Source organism: Oncorhynchus kisutch, linkage group LG29 (assembly GCF_002021735.2).
Source record: "Oncorhynchus kisutch isolate 150728-3 linkage group LG29, Okis_V2, whole genome shotgun sequence".
Taxonomy (NCBI): domain Eukaryota; kingdom Metazoa; phylum Chordata; class Actinopteri; order Salmoniformes; family Salmonidae; genus Oncorhynchus; species Oncorhynchus kisutch.
The window spans coordinates 42,612,497-42,629,766 of record NC_034202.2 but is presented as its reverse complement, the minus strand read 5'-3'; the positions used below and the strand labels follow the sequence as shown (position 1 = coordinate 42,629,766).

Here is a 17,270-nt window from a genome sequence, read left to right as displayed (position 1 = left end):
GTGTGAAAAACTTGTGAAGACTTACAGAAAACGTTTGACCTCTGTCATTGCCAACAAAGGGTATATAACAAAGTATTGAGATAAACTTTTGTTATTGACCAAATACTTATTTTCCACCATAATTTGCAAATAAATTCATTAAAAATCCTACAATGTGATTTTCTAGATTTTTCTTTCTCATTTTGTCGTAGTTGAAGGGTACCTATGATGAAAATTACAGGCCTCTCTCATCTTTTTAAGTGGGAGAACTTGCACAATTAGTGGCTGACTAAATACTTTTTTGCCCCACTGTATGTTGTTATGTTCTGTCAGTAGTTGTGTGGATGTGGTCACTAGCTGTTATATGCAGTTGTGTGGTTGTGGTCAGTAGTTGTGTGGTCAGAAGGTGTGTGGTTGTGGTCAGTAGTTGTGGTCAGCAGTTGAGTGGTTGTGATCAGTAGTTGTGGTCAGGAGTTGAGTACTCTGTATTTCTCAGGTCAGAAATTGTGTGGTTGTGGTCAGTTGTTGTGTGGTCAGTTGTTGTGTGGTCAGAAGGTGCGTGGTTGTGGTCAGTTGTTTTGTGGTTGTGGACAGTAGTTTTGTTATTGTGGTCAGAAGTTGTGTGGTTGTGGTCAGTAGTTGTGGTCAGGAGTTGAGTACTCTGTAGTTCTCTGGTCAGAATTTGTGTGGGTGTGGTCAGTTGTTGTTTGGTCAGAAGGTGTGTGGTTGTGGTCAGTTGTTGTGTGGTCAAAAGGTGTTTGTTTGTGGTCAGCAGTTATTTGGTTGTGGTCAGAAGTTGTGGTCAGCAGTAGTGTGGTTGTTGTCAGAAGTTGTGTGGTTGTTATCAGTAATAGTGTGGTAGTGGTCACTAGATGTGGTCAGAAGTTGTGTGGTTGTGGTCAGTAGTGGTCACTAGTTGTGTGGTTGTGGTCACTAGATGTGGTCAGAAGTTGTGTGGTTGTGGTCAACAGTTGTGTGGTTGTTGTCAGAAGTTGTGTGGTTTAGGTCAGAAGTTGTGTGGTTTAGGTCAGAAGTTGTGGTCAGTAGTTGTGTGGTTGTGGTCAGTAGTTGTGTGGTTGTGGTCAGTTGGTGTGTGGTTGTGGTCAGAAGTTGTGTGGTTGTGGTCAGTAGTTTTGGTCAGGAGATGAGTACTTTGTAGTTCTCTGGTCAGAATGAGTGTGGTTGTGGTCAGTTGTTGTGTGGTCAGAAGGTGTGTGGTTGTGGTCAGTAGTTATTTTGTTGTGGTCAGAAGTTGTGGTCAGCAGTAGTGTGGTTGTTGTCAGAAGTTGTGTGGTTGTTGTCAGTAGTGTGGTAATGGTCACTAAATGTGGTCAGAAGTTGTGTGGTTGTGGTCAGTAGTAGTGTGGTAGTGGTCACTGGTTGTGGTCACTAGTTGTGTGGCTGTGGTTACTAGATATGGTCAGTAGTTGTGTGGTTGCGGTCAACAGTTATGTGGTTGTGGTCAGTAGTTGTGTGGTTGTGGACAACAGTTGTGTGGTTGTTGTCAGTAGTAGTGTGGTATAGGTCATTACATGTGGTCAGAAGTTGTGTGGTTTAGGTCAGACATTTTGTGGTTGTGGTCAGTAGTTGTGCGGTTGTGGTCAGAAGATGTGTGGTTGTGGTCAGAAGTTGTGTGGTTGTGGTCAGTAGTTGTGTGGTTGTGGTCACTAATTGTGGTAAGCAGTTATGTGGTTGTGGTTAGAAGTTGTGTGGTTGTGATCACTAGAAGTTGTTTTCAGTTGTGTGGTTGTGTTCAGAAGTGAATGGTTGTGGTCAATAGTTGTATGGTTGTGGTGACTATATGTGGTCAGCGGTAGTGTGGTTGTGGTTAGACGTTGTGTGGTTGTGGCCAGTAATTGTGGCCAGCAGTTGAATGGTAAGTAGTTATGTTATCAGTAGTTGTGTGGTTGTGGCTCGAAGTTGTTTGGTTGTGGTCAGAAGTTGTGTAAGCCCTACAAATATTGCAAAAGTCTGTTTCTCTGCCCGGGCCAACACTTAGAGACTAATGCATTGTTTTATCACTACCAGGCTTGACTACTGCAATGCTCTGTTCTCTGGTCTTCCCCAAAAAACATTAGCCAACTCCAATTAATTCAGAATACAGCAGCACGTGTGCTCACTAAGACCAGAAGGAGACAATACACATAAAAAAGTCCCTGCATTGGTCGTTTTAGAATTGATTTTGAAAGCACTACGTGGCCTTGCACCTGAATACCTGCCTGGCATGCTGTTAAGATATGTGACCCGTTTCAAGAAGCTAGGCGTATGTCGCATGTCACTACTTCACAGGAGATGCACTTGAATGTATAATTTTTTTATTTATATCAAAATGCAATATTTGGTCTGAAATGCCTTTTGGAACATGTTCACTTTCATGTGTTTTAATAACAGTCTTGTGTGCCATCTCTAAATATGAAAACAATTGTTGAATTACGACCTTACTGTAGTTGGTTTAGCCACGAAAAATACAGAAACCATCCCCCTAGCTACGATTGGTTGAGATAATGGACGGGCTGGACATGCTGAGAGATGAGCTCGGATTGGTGTGCCATGTAGCATGCCTCTGTCTATAACATAGACATCTCCGGATTACATCTTGAAACTAAGGGCAACCATCGCATCCGTGATAGAGAGGGAGAAGCGTTTTTCCATGTATAAATCAAATCAAATTAAATTGTATTTGTCACATACACATGGTTAGCAGATGTTAATGCGAGTGTAGCGAAATGCTTGTGCTTCTAGTTCCGACAATGCAGTAATGACCAACAAGTAATCTAGCTAACAATTCCAAAACTACTACCTTATAGACACAAGTGTAAGGGGATAAAGAATATGTACATAAAGATATATGAATGAGTGATGGTACAGAGCGGCATGGGCAAGATACAGTAGATGGTATTGAGTGCAGTATATACATATGAGATAAGTATGTAAACAAAGTGGCATAGTTAAAGTGGCTAGTGATACATGTATTACATAAAGATGCAGTAGATGACATAGAGTACAGTATATACATATACATATGAGATGAATAATGTAGGGTATGTAAACATTATATTAGGTAGCATTGTTTAAAGTGGCTAGTGATATATTTTACATCATTTCCCATCAATTCCCATTATTAAAGTGGCTGGAGTTGAGTCAGTGTGTTGGCAGCAGCCACTCAATGTTAGTGGTGGCTGTTTAACAGTCTGATGGCCATGAGATAGAAGCTGTTTTTCAGTCTCTCGGTCCCAGCTTGATGCACCTGTACTGACCTCGCCTTCTGGATGATAGCGGGGTGAACAGGCAGTGGCTCGGGTGGTTGTTGTCCTTGATGATCTTTATGGCCTGCCTGAGACATCGGGTGGTGTGGGTGTCCTGGAGGCCAGGTAGTTTTCCCCCGGTGATGCGTTGTGCAGACCTCACTACACTCTGGAGAGCCTTACGATTGTGGGCAGAGCAGCTGCCGTACCAGGCGGTGATATAGCCCGACAGGATGCTCTCGATTGTGCATCTGTAGAAGTTTGTGAGTGCTTTTGGTGACAAGCCGAATTTCTTCAGCCTCCTGAGGTTGAAGAGGCGCTGCTGCGCCTTCTTCACGATGCTGTCTGTGTGGGTGGACCAATTCAGTTTGTCTGTGATGTGTACGCCGAGGAACTTAAAACTTACTACCCTCTCCACTACCGTTCCATCGATGTGGATAGGGGGGTGTTCCCTCTGCTGTTTCCTGAAGTCCACAATCATCTCCTTAGTTTTGTTGACGTTGAGTGTGAGGTTATTTTCCTGACACCACACTCCGAGGGCCCTCACCTCCTCCCTGTAGGCCGTCTCGTCATTGTTGGTAATCAAGCCTACCACTGTTGTGTCGTCCGCAAACTTGATGATTGTGTTGGAGGCGTGCGTGGCAGTCGTGGGTGAACAGAGAGTACAGGAGAGGGCTCAGAACGCACCCTTGTGGGGCCCCAGTGTTGAGGATCAGCGGGGTGGAGATGTTGTTGCCTACCCTCACCACCTGGGGGCGGCCGTCAGGAAGTCCAGTACCCAGTTGCACAGGGCGGGGTCGAGACCCAGGGTCACAGGGCAAATTGGAGTGGGTCTAGGGTGTCAGGTAGGGTGGAGGTGATATGGTCCTTGACTGGTAGTCGTTTAGCTCAGTTACCTTCGCTTTCTTGGGAACAGGAACAATGGTGGCCCTCTTGAAGCATGTGGGAACAAGCATGTGGGAACAAGGGATTGATTGAATATGTCCGTAAACACACCAGCCAGCTGGTCTGCGCATCCTCTGAGGGCGCGGCTGGGGATGCCGTCTGGGCCTGCAGCCTTGCGAGGGTTGACACGTTTAAATGTTTTCCTCACATCAGCTGCAGTGAAGGATGTTTTAGTTGCGGGCCGTGTCAGTCACACTGTGTTGTCCTCAAAGCGGGCAAAAAAAGTTATTTAGCCTGGGAGCAAGACATCCTGGTCTGTGACGGGGCTGGTTTTCTTTTTGTAATCCATGATTGACTGTAGACCCTGCCACATACCTCTTGTGTCTGAGCCGTTGAATTGAGATTCTACTTTGTCTCTATACTGACGCTTAGCTTGTTTGATTGCCTTGCGGAGGGAATAGTTACACTGTTTGTATTCGGTCATGTTTCCGGTCACCTTGCCCTGATTAAAAGCAGTGGTTCGCGCTTTCAGTTTCACGCGAATGCTACCATCAATCCACGGTTTCTGGTTTGGGAATGTTTTAATCGTTGCTATGGGAACGACATCTTCAACGCACGTTCTAATGAACTCGCTCACCGAATCAGCGTATTCGTCAATGTTGTTGTCTGACGCAATACGAAACATATCCCAGTCCACGTGATGGAAGCAGTCTTGGAGTGTGGAATCAGATTGGTCGGACCAGCGTTGAACAGACCTCAACGCGGGAGCTTCTTGTTTTAGTTTCTGTCTGTAGGCAGGGATCAACAAAATGGAGTCGTGGTCAGCTTTTCCGAAAGGAGAGCGGGGCAGGGCCTTATATGCGTCAGAATAGTTCGAATAGCAATGATCCAAGGTTTTTCCAGCCCTGGTTGCGCAATCGATATGCTGCTACAATTTAGGGAGTCTTGTTTTCAGATTAGCCTTGTTAAAATCCCCAGCTACAATGAATGCAGCCTCCGGCTATATGGTTTCCAGTTTGCAAAGAGTCAAATAAAGTTCGTTCAGAGCCATCGATGTGTCTGCTTGGGGGGGAATATATATGGCTGTGATTATAATCGAAGAGAATTCCCTTGGTAGATAATGCGGTCGACATTTGATTGTGAGGAATTCTAAATCAGGTGAACAGAAGGACTTGAGTTCCTGTATGTTGTTGTGGCCACACCACGTCACGTTAACCATGAAGCATACGCCCCCGCCCCTCTTCTTACCAGAAAGATGTTTGTTTCTGTCGGCGCGATGCGTGGAGAAACCAGCTGGCTGCACCGACTCCGATAGCGTCTCTCCAGTGAGCCATGTTTCCGTGAAGCAAAGAACGTTACAGTCTCTGATGTCCCTCTGGAATGCTACCCTTGCTCTGATTTCATCAACCTTGTTGTCAAGAGACTGGACATTGGCGAGAAGAATGCGAGGGAGTGGTGCACGATGTGCTCGTCTCCGGAGTCTGACCAGAAGACCGCTCCGTTTCCCCCTTTTACGAAGTCGTTTTTTTGGGTCGCCGGCTGGGATCCATTCCGTTGTCCTGGGTGAAAGGCAGAACACAAGATCCGCTTCGCGAAAGTCATATTCTTGGTCATACTGATGGTGAGTTGACGCTGCTCTTATGTTCAGTAGTTCTTCTCGACTGTATGTAATGAAACCTAAGATGACCTGGGGTACCAATGTAAGAAATAGCACGTAAAAAAACAAAAAACTGCATAGTTTCCTAGGAACGCAAAGCGAGGCGGCCATCTCTGTCGGCGCCGGAAGTCACCTGTGGGTAGGAGTCTAGCTAACTACATTTTCCGATATTATACGTTACTAATTTAGTCAAAGTAATTTTCATTGCAAGAGCGTACTGTAAACTAGCATGCGAAATTTGGCTTGCTGGCTCGCTAGCTAATGTTATGTGTATAATCTATGTAGTAATATTATTTGTATCTCAAAAATCCATTTGCATTGCTAGTTATAGCCTAATGTTAGCTATCTAGCTAACATTGAACCTAGTTGGTTAGATATAGCTACCTGCAGATTCATGCATGGAGCAAGGTAGAATGAGTAGGCATTATGGTTAATTGTTTAGCTAGATAGCTAACTATCTAAACAAAAGACTCCACTGTGAAAGTAACCATTTCTTTGTATGGTTTACACCTTCTTTATCCTCTGCATGTGACAAATAAACTTTGATTTGATTTGATATAGTATGTGTTTACCAGAGACGGTAATGTGAAGAACAACATGACCTGCACCAAAGTCAGATTAGGATATAGGCCAAGGTAAAGTGTATTTTTACTTCTACTTTTTGCTACTACTGTCACCACTTTTAGTCTTGAAATCGGATTGTTTACTACACTATCGTTTTCACTTAATTTTGCACATGGCCTCACATGTGAATCCTTAAAAAAGTGGTGGGGCTAAAGGGTGTAGACGAAGAAGAGCTCTGCAGGTAGTGTACCAGATTTTCTCAAAAGTGAGGGATACTAGTTTATCAACTTTTCAAAGCAGAATTACTTTTCCATGATTACTCAACTACATTGTATAATATACAATTTTAGAGCCCTGAGTCTCTACTTTTATCCAATGTAAAAAACACAATTGCAAATTTTGCTACAAAGGGCTGAATCCACATGGTGGGTCATATACGTGCCCTGTTGGTCCCTCAAATCATCTGGCACTGGCCTTTTAGTTGTTCAAAGGTCAAAACTTAAAAAACACCTTTTTAGCTGTGCTGTTACATACTGTATGGTGTTTTTAGACATACAATCTATTTGATTAACTCTCCCATTTCATAGGTGTATCTTATTTTTTATATATTTGTGTTAATCTCAGATAGACTGTTAGTATTTAATTATTGTTTTACTATTTTATTTGGTCCAATTTTGTTTTGCCTAGTTTTTATATTTTATTATTTTATGTGTTTAAGCACTTTGAAATGCATCACATTTAAATTTGAGAGATGGGGATCAGGGGTTAAAGGTCAAGGGTTAGAGTTCAGGGTTTAGAAGTCAGAGGTTACTCACAGAAGACGGTGAGGCTGATGGTCTTGCGAGTGCGGGTGTTGAGGTATGTGTTCTGAGCCAGACAGGCATAGGTACCTGTGTTCAGCCGCATAATCCAAGGGATAGTGAACTGGGATCCCGTGTACACCTGGCTGGATTAGAACCAATATATAAAACCCCTGGGTGGATCAGAACCAATACATAACACAATTGGCTAGATTAGAACCATTATATAAAACACCTGACTGGATTAAAACCAATATATAAAACACCTGGCTGGATTAGAACCAATATATAAAATACCTAGCCGGGATTGAAACCAATTTATAAAACACCTGGCTGGGATTAGAAGCAATTTATAGAACATATGGCTAGGATTAAAACCAATATATAAAACACATGGCTGGATTATAACCAACACAAAAAACACCTGTCTGGAATTCAAACCAATAAAAAACTACAGAGGTTATTGCTGCCAAAGGAGGGGCAACATGTTGTTAAATCCAGGGATTCATATACTTTTTCCAACCTGCAACTGTGAATGTTTACACGGTGTGTTCAATAAAGACATAAAAAATATAATTGTTTGTGTGTTATTAGTTTAACGCAGACTGGGTTTGTCTATTTCTGTTATAAAGATCAGATAAAATGTTATGACCAATTTATGCAGAAATCCATGTGGTTCTAAAGGGTTCACATACTTTTTCTTCCCACTGTATATGTAATGTGGGTGCTTTGGTGTTTGGACCGTAGGAAGAGTGGCAGCAGCTAATGGGGATCCCTAATAAAGACAAATACATAAAACACATGGCTGGGATTATAACCAATATATAAAACACCTGGCTGGATTAGAACAAATATATAAAACACATGACTGGGATTAGAACCAATATGTCACCCGATTCAGGAAACAATGCGTATGTCGCAAGTCACGACTTCACAGGAGATCACGTTCTGACCATCGTTCTTGTGTGTTTTTCTTGTTTTAGTGTTGGTCAGGACGTGAGCTGGGTGGGCATTCTATGTTGTGTGTCTGGTTTGTCTATTTCTATGTTTGGCCTGATATGGTTCTCAATCAGAGGCAGGTGTTAGTCATTGTCTCTGATTGGGAACCATATTTAGGTAGCCTGTTTTGTGTTGGGTTTTGTGGGTGATTGTTCCTGTCTTTGTGTTTGTGGCACCAGATAGGACTGTTTCGGTTTTTTCATGTTTCTTGTTTTGTAGATTGTTGTATTTTCATCTTTATTAAAGATGTACAAAACTAACCACGCTGCATATTGGTCCGCCTCTCTTTCACAAGAAGAAAACCGTTACAGCCTTGTTGGTTAAGCCACAGACAAAGTCAGCAACCTTACTATAGCTATGATTGGCTGAGATAATGAGTGGGCTGGACATGCCAAGAGATGAGTTCAGATTGGTCTGCCATATAGAAGGCTTCTGTCTATTTGAGCTGGTCAGTCTGTGTTGGTAATCCTGTCGAACACAGATTTAAATAAAAATGTATTGTGTATTGGAGCTGCATAAGTGTTGCTCTCCACATTCTGGAGAATCAAGTTTTGAAATCAGTGGAATTAAAGTATGATAGCTAAATAGATGGAGAAAACACCTATCTTCAAACTAAGGGCAACTGTGGCATGGCATTCCTGACAGGGAGAAGCGTACATCATACATAATGATGTATAGAGTTAAGATTGTCTCGAGTTAGCTTGCTACATTTTCAGATATTAAACATTATTAATTTTGACAGTAAGTAGTTTCATTTTAATCAAAAGTGTACTGTTAGCTGGCTAGCTAACTTTAGCTGGCTGGCTCCCTAGCTGGCGTTATTATTTGTTTCTCAGAGCCTTTTGCTTTTATAGTTAGAGCCTAATGTTAGCTAGCTAACATTTAACCTGGTTGGTTAGCTCCCAGCATATTCATGCAGGGTAGTAACGACATGATTTGGCACTGTGTTCATTGTTGTTTAACTAGCTAATATTAGCTGGCTTGCTCGTTAGCTAACGTTGTGTGACGTGTGTGTGATCTTGCACTTTGTTTACCTAGCTAGGTTCATTGTTTACCTAGCTAGCTAGCTGTATGTCTTAAGCTAAAGTGTTTTTAGCTAGCTAGCTATTGTTAGCTGGCTGGCTGCCTAGCTGATGTTATTATTTGTATCCCAGAGCCATTTGCTTTTCTAGTTAGATCTTAAAGTTAGCTATCTAACATTGAACATCGTTGGTTAGCTCCCATCACTGTGGAATTGTTGGCACTGTGTTCTTAACTAGCTAACGTTAGCTGGCTGGCTCGTTCGCTAACGTTACGTGACGTGTGTACAACACCTGTTGAATATTGCAGTAAAAGTCTGCAAAAAAAGCATTTTTTGTTGCCAGCAAGGCTGGTTAGGCTGTTTTCATGTCATCGGCCAGAGCGTCAAGCGTGCGATCTGAACGCTCCGAGAGCGAAACGAGATGGGTGGGGCTAAAGCTTAAGAGGGTGTGAACAATGCTGAATGGGTGTAGACAAAGAAGAGCTCTTCACTAGATACCAAAACATTTAAAGGTAATTTTCTCAAAAGTGAGTTGACAAGCTGATCAACTTGCAAAGCAGAATTAATTTCCCATTGTTCCTCAAATGCAGGGTATGATATATCATTTTTTAGCTCTGAGTCTCTACTTTTATCCAATGTAAAAAATACTATTTCAAATTTTGGTCTAGCTTTCTAGAGATGAATAGAGGTGTGCTCCAGGGTTCTATTTTAGCTCCTGTGTTTTTCTCAATTTGTATTAATGATTTGGGAAATGGGATGCAACAAGCAAAGTTGCATCTACATGCAGATGATACAGTCATATATTCATGTGCTCCTTCTCTGGTTCAGGCTGTTGAAGAGCTCCACAATCATCAAATCAAATCAAATGTATTTATATAGCCCTTCGTACATCAGCTGATATCTCAAAGTGCTGTACAGAAACCCAGCCTAAAACCCCAAACAGCAAGCAATGCAGGTGTAGAAGCACGGTGGCTAGGAAAAACTCCCTAGAAAGGCCAAAACCTAAGAAGAAACCTGAAGATGAAACAGGCTATGACGGGTGGCCAGTCCTCTTCTGGCTGTGCCGGGTGGAGATTATAACAGAATATTGCCAAGATGTTCAAATGACCAGCATCACAATGCTTTTCAGTCAGTGCAGGCCTCCCCTCAAACTGGTTTTGAATGTACAAAAAACAAAATTCATGACCTTTATCAGATCTCGCACTCAGCCAGAGAAGGTTTGCATTGTCACATCTGGTGGCTTGTCCACTGAAAAAGTTGTCATCCTACAAATATGTAGTTATTTAATTGAGGAAAATATGAACAATCCTACATTTATTTTTGATAGTGCCGCAAAGCTAACTAAAAAGCAACATTCCCCAAAAGAGGATGGCTTTCACTTCAGCAGTGATAAATTCATGAACTTCTTTGAGGAAAAAATCATGATCATTAGAAAGCAAATTATGGACTACTCTTTAAATCTGCATATTCCTCCAAAGTTCAGTTGTCCTGAGTCTGCACAACTCTGCCAGGACCTAGGATCAAGGGAGACACTCAAGATTTTTAATACTATATCTATTGACACATTGATGAAAATAATCATGGCCTCTAAACCTTCAATATGTATACTGGACCCTATTCCAACTAAACTACTGAAAAAGCTGCTTCCTGTGTTTGGCCCTCCTATGTTGAACATAATAAACGGCTCTCTATCCACCGGATGTGTACCAAACTCACTAAAAGTAGCAGTAATAAAGCCTCGATTGAAAACGCTAAACCTTGATCCAGAAAATATAAAAAACTATTGGCCTATATCGAATCTCCCATTCCTGCCATTTAAAAAAAAAAGCTCACTGCCTTCCTGAATTTATAGCGTTTATACGAAACGCTTCAGTCTGGTTTTAGACCCCATTATAGCACTGAGACTGCAGTTGGGAAGGTGGTAAATGACCTTTTATCGGCGTCAGACCGAAGCTCTGCATCTGTTCTCGTGCTCCTAGACCTTAGTGCTGCTTTTGATACCATCGAGCACCAAATTCATTTGGAGAGATTGGAACCACAAATTGGTCTACACGGACAAGTTCTGGCCTGGTTTTAGATCTTATCTGTCAGAAAGATATCAGTTTGTCTCTGTGGATGGTTTGTCCTCTGACAAATCAACTATACATTTTGGTGTTCCTCAAGGTTCTGTTATAGGACCATTATTGTTTTCACTATACATTTTACCTCTTGGTGATGTCATTCGGAAACATAATGTTAACTTTCACTGCTATGTTGATGACACAAAGCTGTACATTTCAGTGAAACATGGTGAAGCCCCAAAATTGCCCTCGCTAGAAGCCTCAGAAAGTGCATGGCTTTTAAACGTTCTACTTTTAAACTCGGACATAACAGAGATGCTTGTTTAGGTCCCAAGAAACAAAGAGATCTTCTGTTGAATCTGACAATTAATCTTGATGGTTGTACAGTCGTCTCAAATAAAACTTTGAAGAACCTCGGCATTACTCTGGACCTTGATCTCTCTTTTGACAAACATATGAAGACTGTTTCAAGGACAGCTTTTTTCTACGTAACATTGCAAAAATCAGAAACTTTCTGTCCAAAATTATGCAGAAAAATTCATCCATGCTTTTGTTACTTCTAGGTTAGAATACTGCTATGCTCTACTTTACGGCTATCTGGATAAAGCACTAAATAAACTTCAGTTAGTGCTAAATACGGCTGCTATCTACGTAAAAAATCTGAAACTTTATGTCCAAAAATGGTCACTTCTAGGTTATACTACTGCAATGCTGTTTGGGGTTTTAGGCTGGGTTTCTGTACAGCACTTTGTGACATCAGCTGATGTAAGAAGGGCTTTATGAATACATGTGATTGATAGGTATATGGTTAGATGAGAAGTTGTCCTTTAAAGTTCATATATATAATCTTGTAAGGAAGCTTAAATTGAAATTGGGTTTTAATTCTGGTAATAAGGCTTCCTTCTCGCTTATGGCTTGAAATAAGCTTGTTCAGGCCACTTTTCTCTCTGTAATTGGTGACTTGTTGTTACAGAGACTGTACTCTGTTTATCATGCATCCTTGCGCTTTACTACACATGCCAAGTCACTTACCCACCATTGCACCTTGTACCAAATGGTGAGTTGGACCTCACTTTATATGCGCAGAAAACTACATTTGTATGTGTTCATCTACAATGTTCTGTTAAGGCTCCCGAGTGGGGCAGTGGTCTAAGACACTGCATCTCAGTGCAAGAGGTGTCACTGCAGTGCCTGGTTTGAATCCAGGCCGTGTCACATCTGGCTCTGATTGGGAGTCCCATATGTGGTGCACAATTGGCCCAGTGTCGTTAGGATGGGGTAGGCCGTCATTGTAAATAAGAATTTGTCCCTTTAAAAAAAAATCACCTAAATTACATACCCAATCTAACTGGTTGTAGCTCAGGCCTTGGTTGGTAAGGTAAGGTTGGTAATGGCTCACATCAACACCATTATCCCAGAAACCCTAGACCCACTCCAATTTGCATACCGTCTAAACAGATCCACAGAAAAAATTGTGGACCCCCACAAGTCTGGTTCATCCTTGGGAGCAATTTCCAAATGCCTGAAGGTACCACGTTCATCTGTACAAACCATAGTACGCAAGTATAAACACTATGGGACCACACAGCTGTCATACCGCTCAGGAAGGAGATGTGTTCCGTCTCCTAGAGATAAACATACTTTGGTGCAAAAAGTGCAAATCAATCCCAGAACAACAGCAAAGGACCTTGTGAAGATGCTGAAGGAAACAGGTACAATAGTATCTAGATCCACAGTAAAACAAGTCCTATATCGACATAACCTGAAAGACAATTTAGCAAGAAAGAAGCCACTGCTCCAAAACTTCCATAAAAAAGCCAGACTATGGTTTGCAACTGCACATGGGGAGAAAGATCGTACTTTTTGGAGAAATGTCCTCTGGTTTGATGAAACAAAAATATAACTGTTTGGCCATAATTACCATTGTTATGTTTGGAGGAAAAAGGGGACGCTTGCAAGCCGAAGAACACCATCCCAACCGTGAAGCACAGGGGGGCAGCATCATGTTGTGGGGGTGCTTTGCTGCAGGAGGGACTGGTGTACTTTACAAAATTGATCCTGTTTGGCCCTGTCCGGGGGTGTCCTCGGATGGGGCCACAGTGTCTCCTGACCCCTCCTGTCTCAGCCTCCAGTATTTATGCTGCAGTAGTTTATGTGTCGGGGGGCTGGGGTCAGTTTGTTATATCTGGAGTACTTCTCCTGTCCTATTCGGTGTCCTGTGTGAATCTAAGTGTGCGTTCTCTAATTCTCTCCTTCTCTCTTTCTTTCTCTCTCTCGGAGGACCTGAGCCCTAGGACCATGCCCCAGGACTACCTGACATGATGACTCCTTGCTGTCCCCAGTCCACCTGGCCATGCTGCTACTCCAGTTTCAACTTCCACCTGACTGTGCTGCTGCTCTAGTTTCAACTGTTCTGCCTTATTATTATTCGACCATGCTGGTCATTTATGAACATTTGAACATCTTGGCCATGTTCTGTTATAATCTCCACCCGGCACAGCCAGAAGAGGACTGGCCACCCCACATAGCCTGGTTCCTCTCTAGGTTTCTTCCTAGGTATTGGCCTTTCTAGGGAGTTTTTCCTAGCCACCGTGCTTCTACACCTGCATTGCTTGCTGTTTGGGGTTTTAGGCTGGGTTTCTGTACAGCACTTTGAGATATCAGCTGATGTACGAAGGGCTATATAAATAAATTTGATTTGATTTGATTTGATGGCATCATGAGGTAGGGAAAATATGTGGATCTATTGAAGCAACATCTCAAGACATCAGTCAGGAAGTTAAAGCTTGGTCCCAAATGGGTCTTCCAAATGGACAATGACCCCAAACATACTTCCAAATTTGTGGCAAAATGGTTTAAGGACAACAACGTCAAGGTATTGAAGTGCCATCACAAAGCCCTGACCTCAATCCTATAGAAAATGTGTTGGCAGAACTGAAAAAGTGTGTGCGAACAAAGAGGCCTACAAACCTGACTCAGTTACACCAGCACTGCCAGGAGGAATAGGCCAAAATTCACTCAACTTATTGTGGGAAGCTTGTGGAAGACTACCCAAAACATTTGACCCAAGTTAAACAATTTAAAGGCAATGCTACCAAATACTAATTGAGTGTATGTAAACTTCTGACCCACTGGGAATGTGATGAAAGAAATAAAAACTGAAATAAATCATTCTCTCTACTATTATTCTGACATTCCACATTCTTAAAATGAAGTGGTGATCCTATCTGACCTAAAACAGGGAATGTTTACTAGGATTAAATGTCAGGAATTGTGATAAACTGAGTTTAAATGTATTTGGCTAAGGTGTATGTAAACTTCTGACTTAAACTGTGCTTAAAGTCCCCAGGACATTTACAGTATTAGGCAAGACTGCCTTCTCGTCTTCTGCACCAGAGGCATGGAATAGTCTACAATCTAGATATGTTAGTGCCACTGAATTAATTTAAAATGTTGAATGGTGACTCTGTTACAGAGGAGTGTAAATGCTTGTTTTATGCGGGATCATGTTGTATTGTATTGTTGTGTGTTTTAATTCTGTAATGTATTGATTGTTGCTGCCTTCTTGGCCAGGTCTCCATTGAAAAAGAGACTCTGGGTCTCAATAGGCTTTTCCTATTAAAATAAAGGTTAAATAAAATACAAATAAACAAATATAAGTGAATTTGTCCAAATACTTTTGGTCCCCTAAAAAGGTGTGGGACTATGTCCAATTAGTTCTGTAATTTGTAAACAGTTCAAACTATTAGCATGAAAATACCCTCATTATTAAAGCTGACAGTCTGCACTTTAACCGCATAGTTGTTGAAACATTTGAAATACAAAACAACAAAAAGTGTCCAAATACTTTTGAACCTCACTGTATAACGCCAGAAGCCTGATGTGACAGCTCCAATGCAGTTACATCTCCGACATCAGGTGTCGGTTATTGTGGTGGAACTGAATTGACCCTAGCCAAAAATGTGCAAGTGAAACGTGCATTTTGAAAACAAAACAAACAAATAATTATAACATATAATGATTAAGGATTGAGTGTGTGTGTGTGTGTGTTTGTATGTGTGTGTTAAGGCATACCTGTTGTTGTAGAACCAGACATATTGACTGGGCGGGTTGGATTGGGCCTGGCAGAGCAGAGAGACCGTCTGTCTCTCCTGAGCAGAGTATCCTCTGTCTGTCATACTGTAGGGAGTCACATCTATCTGGGGAATATCAGGACCGACTGAGGAGAGGACACACACACACTATATTAAACACACACACAACATAACGCACACAGCCTTACACACACTATGTTACATAGAAACACAATATGTAACACAACACTACTTTATACACAAACACATTATACACACACACACTATGTTATGCACACACTACATGTTACACACACACACTACGTTGCACACACACATTACGTTAATGTTAGGTTCATTGTTCATTGAGTAGGCCGTCATTGTAAATAAGAATTTGTTGTTAACTGACTTGCCTAGCTAAATAAAGGTAAAATAAATTATAATAATAATAAAAAATATCTATTTGTTAGGGTATTTGGTATTTTGGTATTTTATTAGGATCCTCATTAGATGTTGCAAAAGCAGCAGCTACTCTTCCTGGGGTCTACACAAAACATGAAACATAATACAGAATGACATAATACAGATCTTCAATAGACAAGAACAGCTCAACGACCGAACTACATACATTTTTTCAAAAGGCACACGTAGTCAGCATGTCAATGCATACACACAAACTTTTTAGGTCAAATAGGAGAGAGGCTTTGTTTAGTGTTAATACTAACAGATGATGAAGAACTATAGCATTATAATGATGACAGAACTACGCAAGTTTGTAATTAGAATTTAGTGGTCGTACATTGAGATTTGTGGTTGCAATTACGGTTCTCAAATGTGCAATTTAATATGACAAGCTTGTATCATGATTGTGCGAAAGATTTAACAGTCGCAAAGTGGAACTTGAAGTGAAATTCTCACGCTCCAAAGAGAAAACAAGACACTCACAGTCAAGGTAAAAATCCACGATTCCCACATGGATTGTCTACTCAGGGATAACAGGGTGATGAAGGAGTCGCTACTAGACATACAATGTCGTAGCATGTGTGAAAATCATTTTTGTTCTGGGGTTCCTGAGGACGCATCCAATAATCCAGTGGGCGTGATCAGAGAATTCATGCAATCCGCCTTCATACTTCCTATAGAGACTGTAACCAAGGTGGCTTTCCACCGAGTAACAAGACATGGAGCTCGAAGCGACAAGACCAAGGGTCCCCAAAATTTGAACACTACCAACAAAAGGAGCTGATCAAAAGCAGAGGAAGGGAGCTTCACGGTCTCAATGACCAATTTCCAAGGGAGATAAACAAACGTCGTAAGAGACTATATCCGGTACAAAGTCAACAAAGGACGGATGGTAGGCGTGCCTTTATCATTGTGGAGAAACTCTTTATAGATGGACAGCTATTCCGAGACAGCTCCATAACACCGTGGCTGTATTAAATTCTACAGGGATTTCAGGTTACAAAAAAAAGAAGGTATGGGAACTGTTTAAAATATCTGAACATTATGAAGTGGATATGAACACACGTACTCAATTACATGCTTGCTGACACATGTACTAATACATACACATACACACACCTGATCTCGCTCTCCTCTCTCACTCTCTCTTTTTCTCTTTTCTCTTCTCTTCTCTCCCTCTATTGTCGAGAATTGTTTTATAATTTAATGTGTTTATTGTTTGTCTATCTTTTTGATGTATTTGTCTACAAGTTTATATATGTTTACAACAAGCAAGGGGAAGATATAAGAATAGGGGCATTGGGGAATAATAACATATTGTACGGGATACATTTGTACTGTAGTGAAGCCGTGTCTAGAGTAATGCAAGGTCTCTTTCATGATCATGTGAAACGTCAATTGCTATGGAAATGCTGGGATGTGTTCTTCAATTATGTTAAAGTTATTATGATGCAACTATGATGGTGATACGATATGGATTACAATTATCATCATGAATATCAAGGCTATACGCACTACATGTCAC

At 41.5% G+C, this 17,270-nt stretch overlaps 1 protein-coding gene across 1 annotated transcript in view; it reads right to left on the bottom strand.

Moving 5' to 3' along the window:
* Nucleotides 1-16,649, bottom strand: part of vsig10l2 (V-set and immunoglobulin domain containing 10 like 2) — a 59,028-nt gene extending 42,379 nt beyond the window's left edge. Inside the window, exons 1-3 of the mRNA XM_031809628.1 lie at nt 16,229-16,649; nt 15,285-15,429; nt 7,146-7,276 (exon numbers count right to left, since the gene is read on the bottom strand). Of these exons, the coding sequence (XP_031665488.1) occupies nt 7,146-7,276; nt 15,285-15,388 (235 nt within the window). The 5' untranslated portion in view covers nt 15,389-15,429; nt 16,229-16,649. The remainder of the gene's footprint in view (nt 1-7,145; nt 7,277-15,284; nt 15,430-16,228) is intronic.
* Between the last annotated feature and the right edge of the window lie 621 nt (nt 16,650-17,270).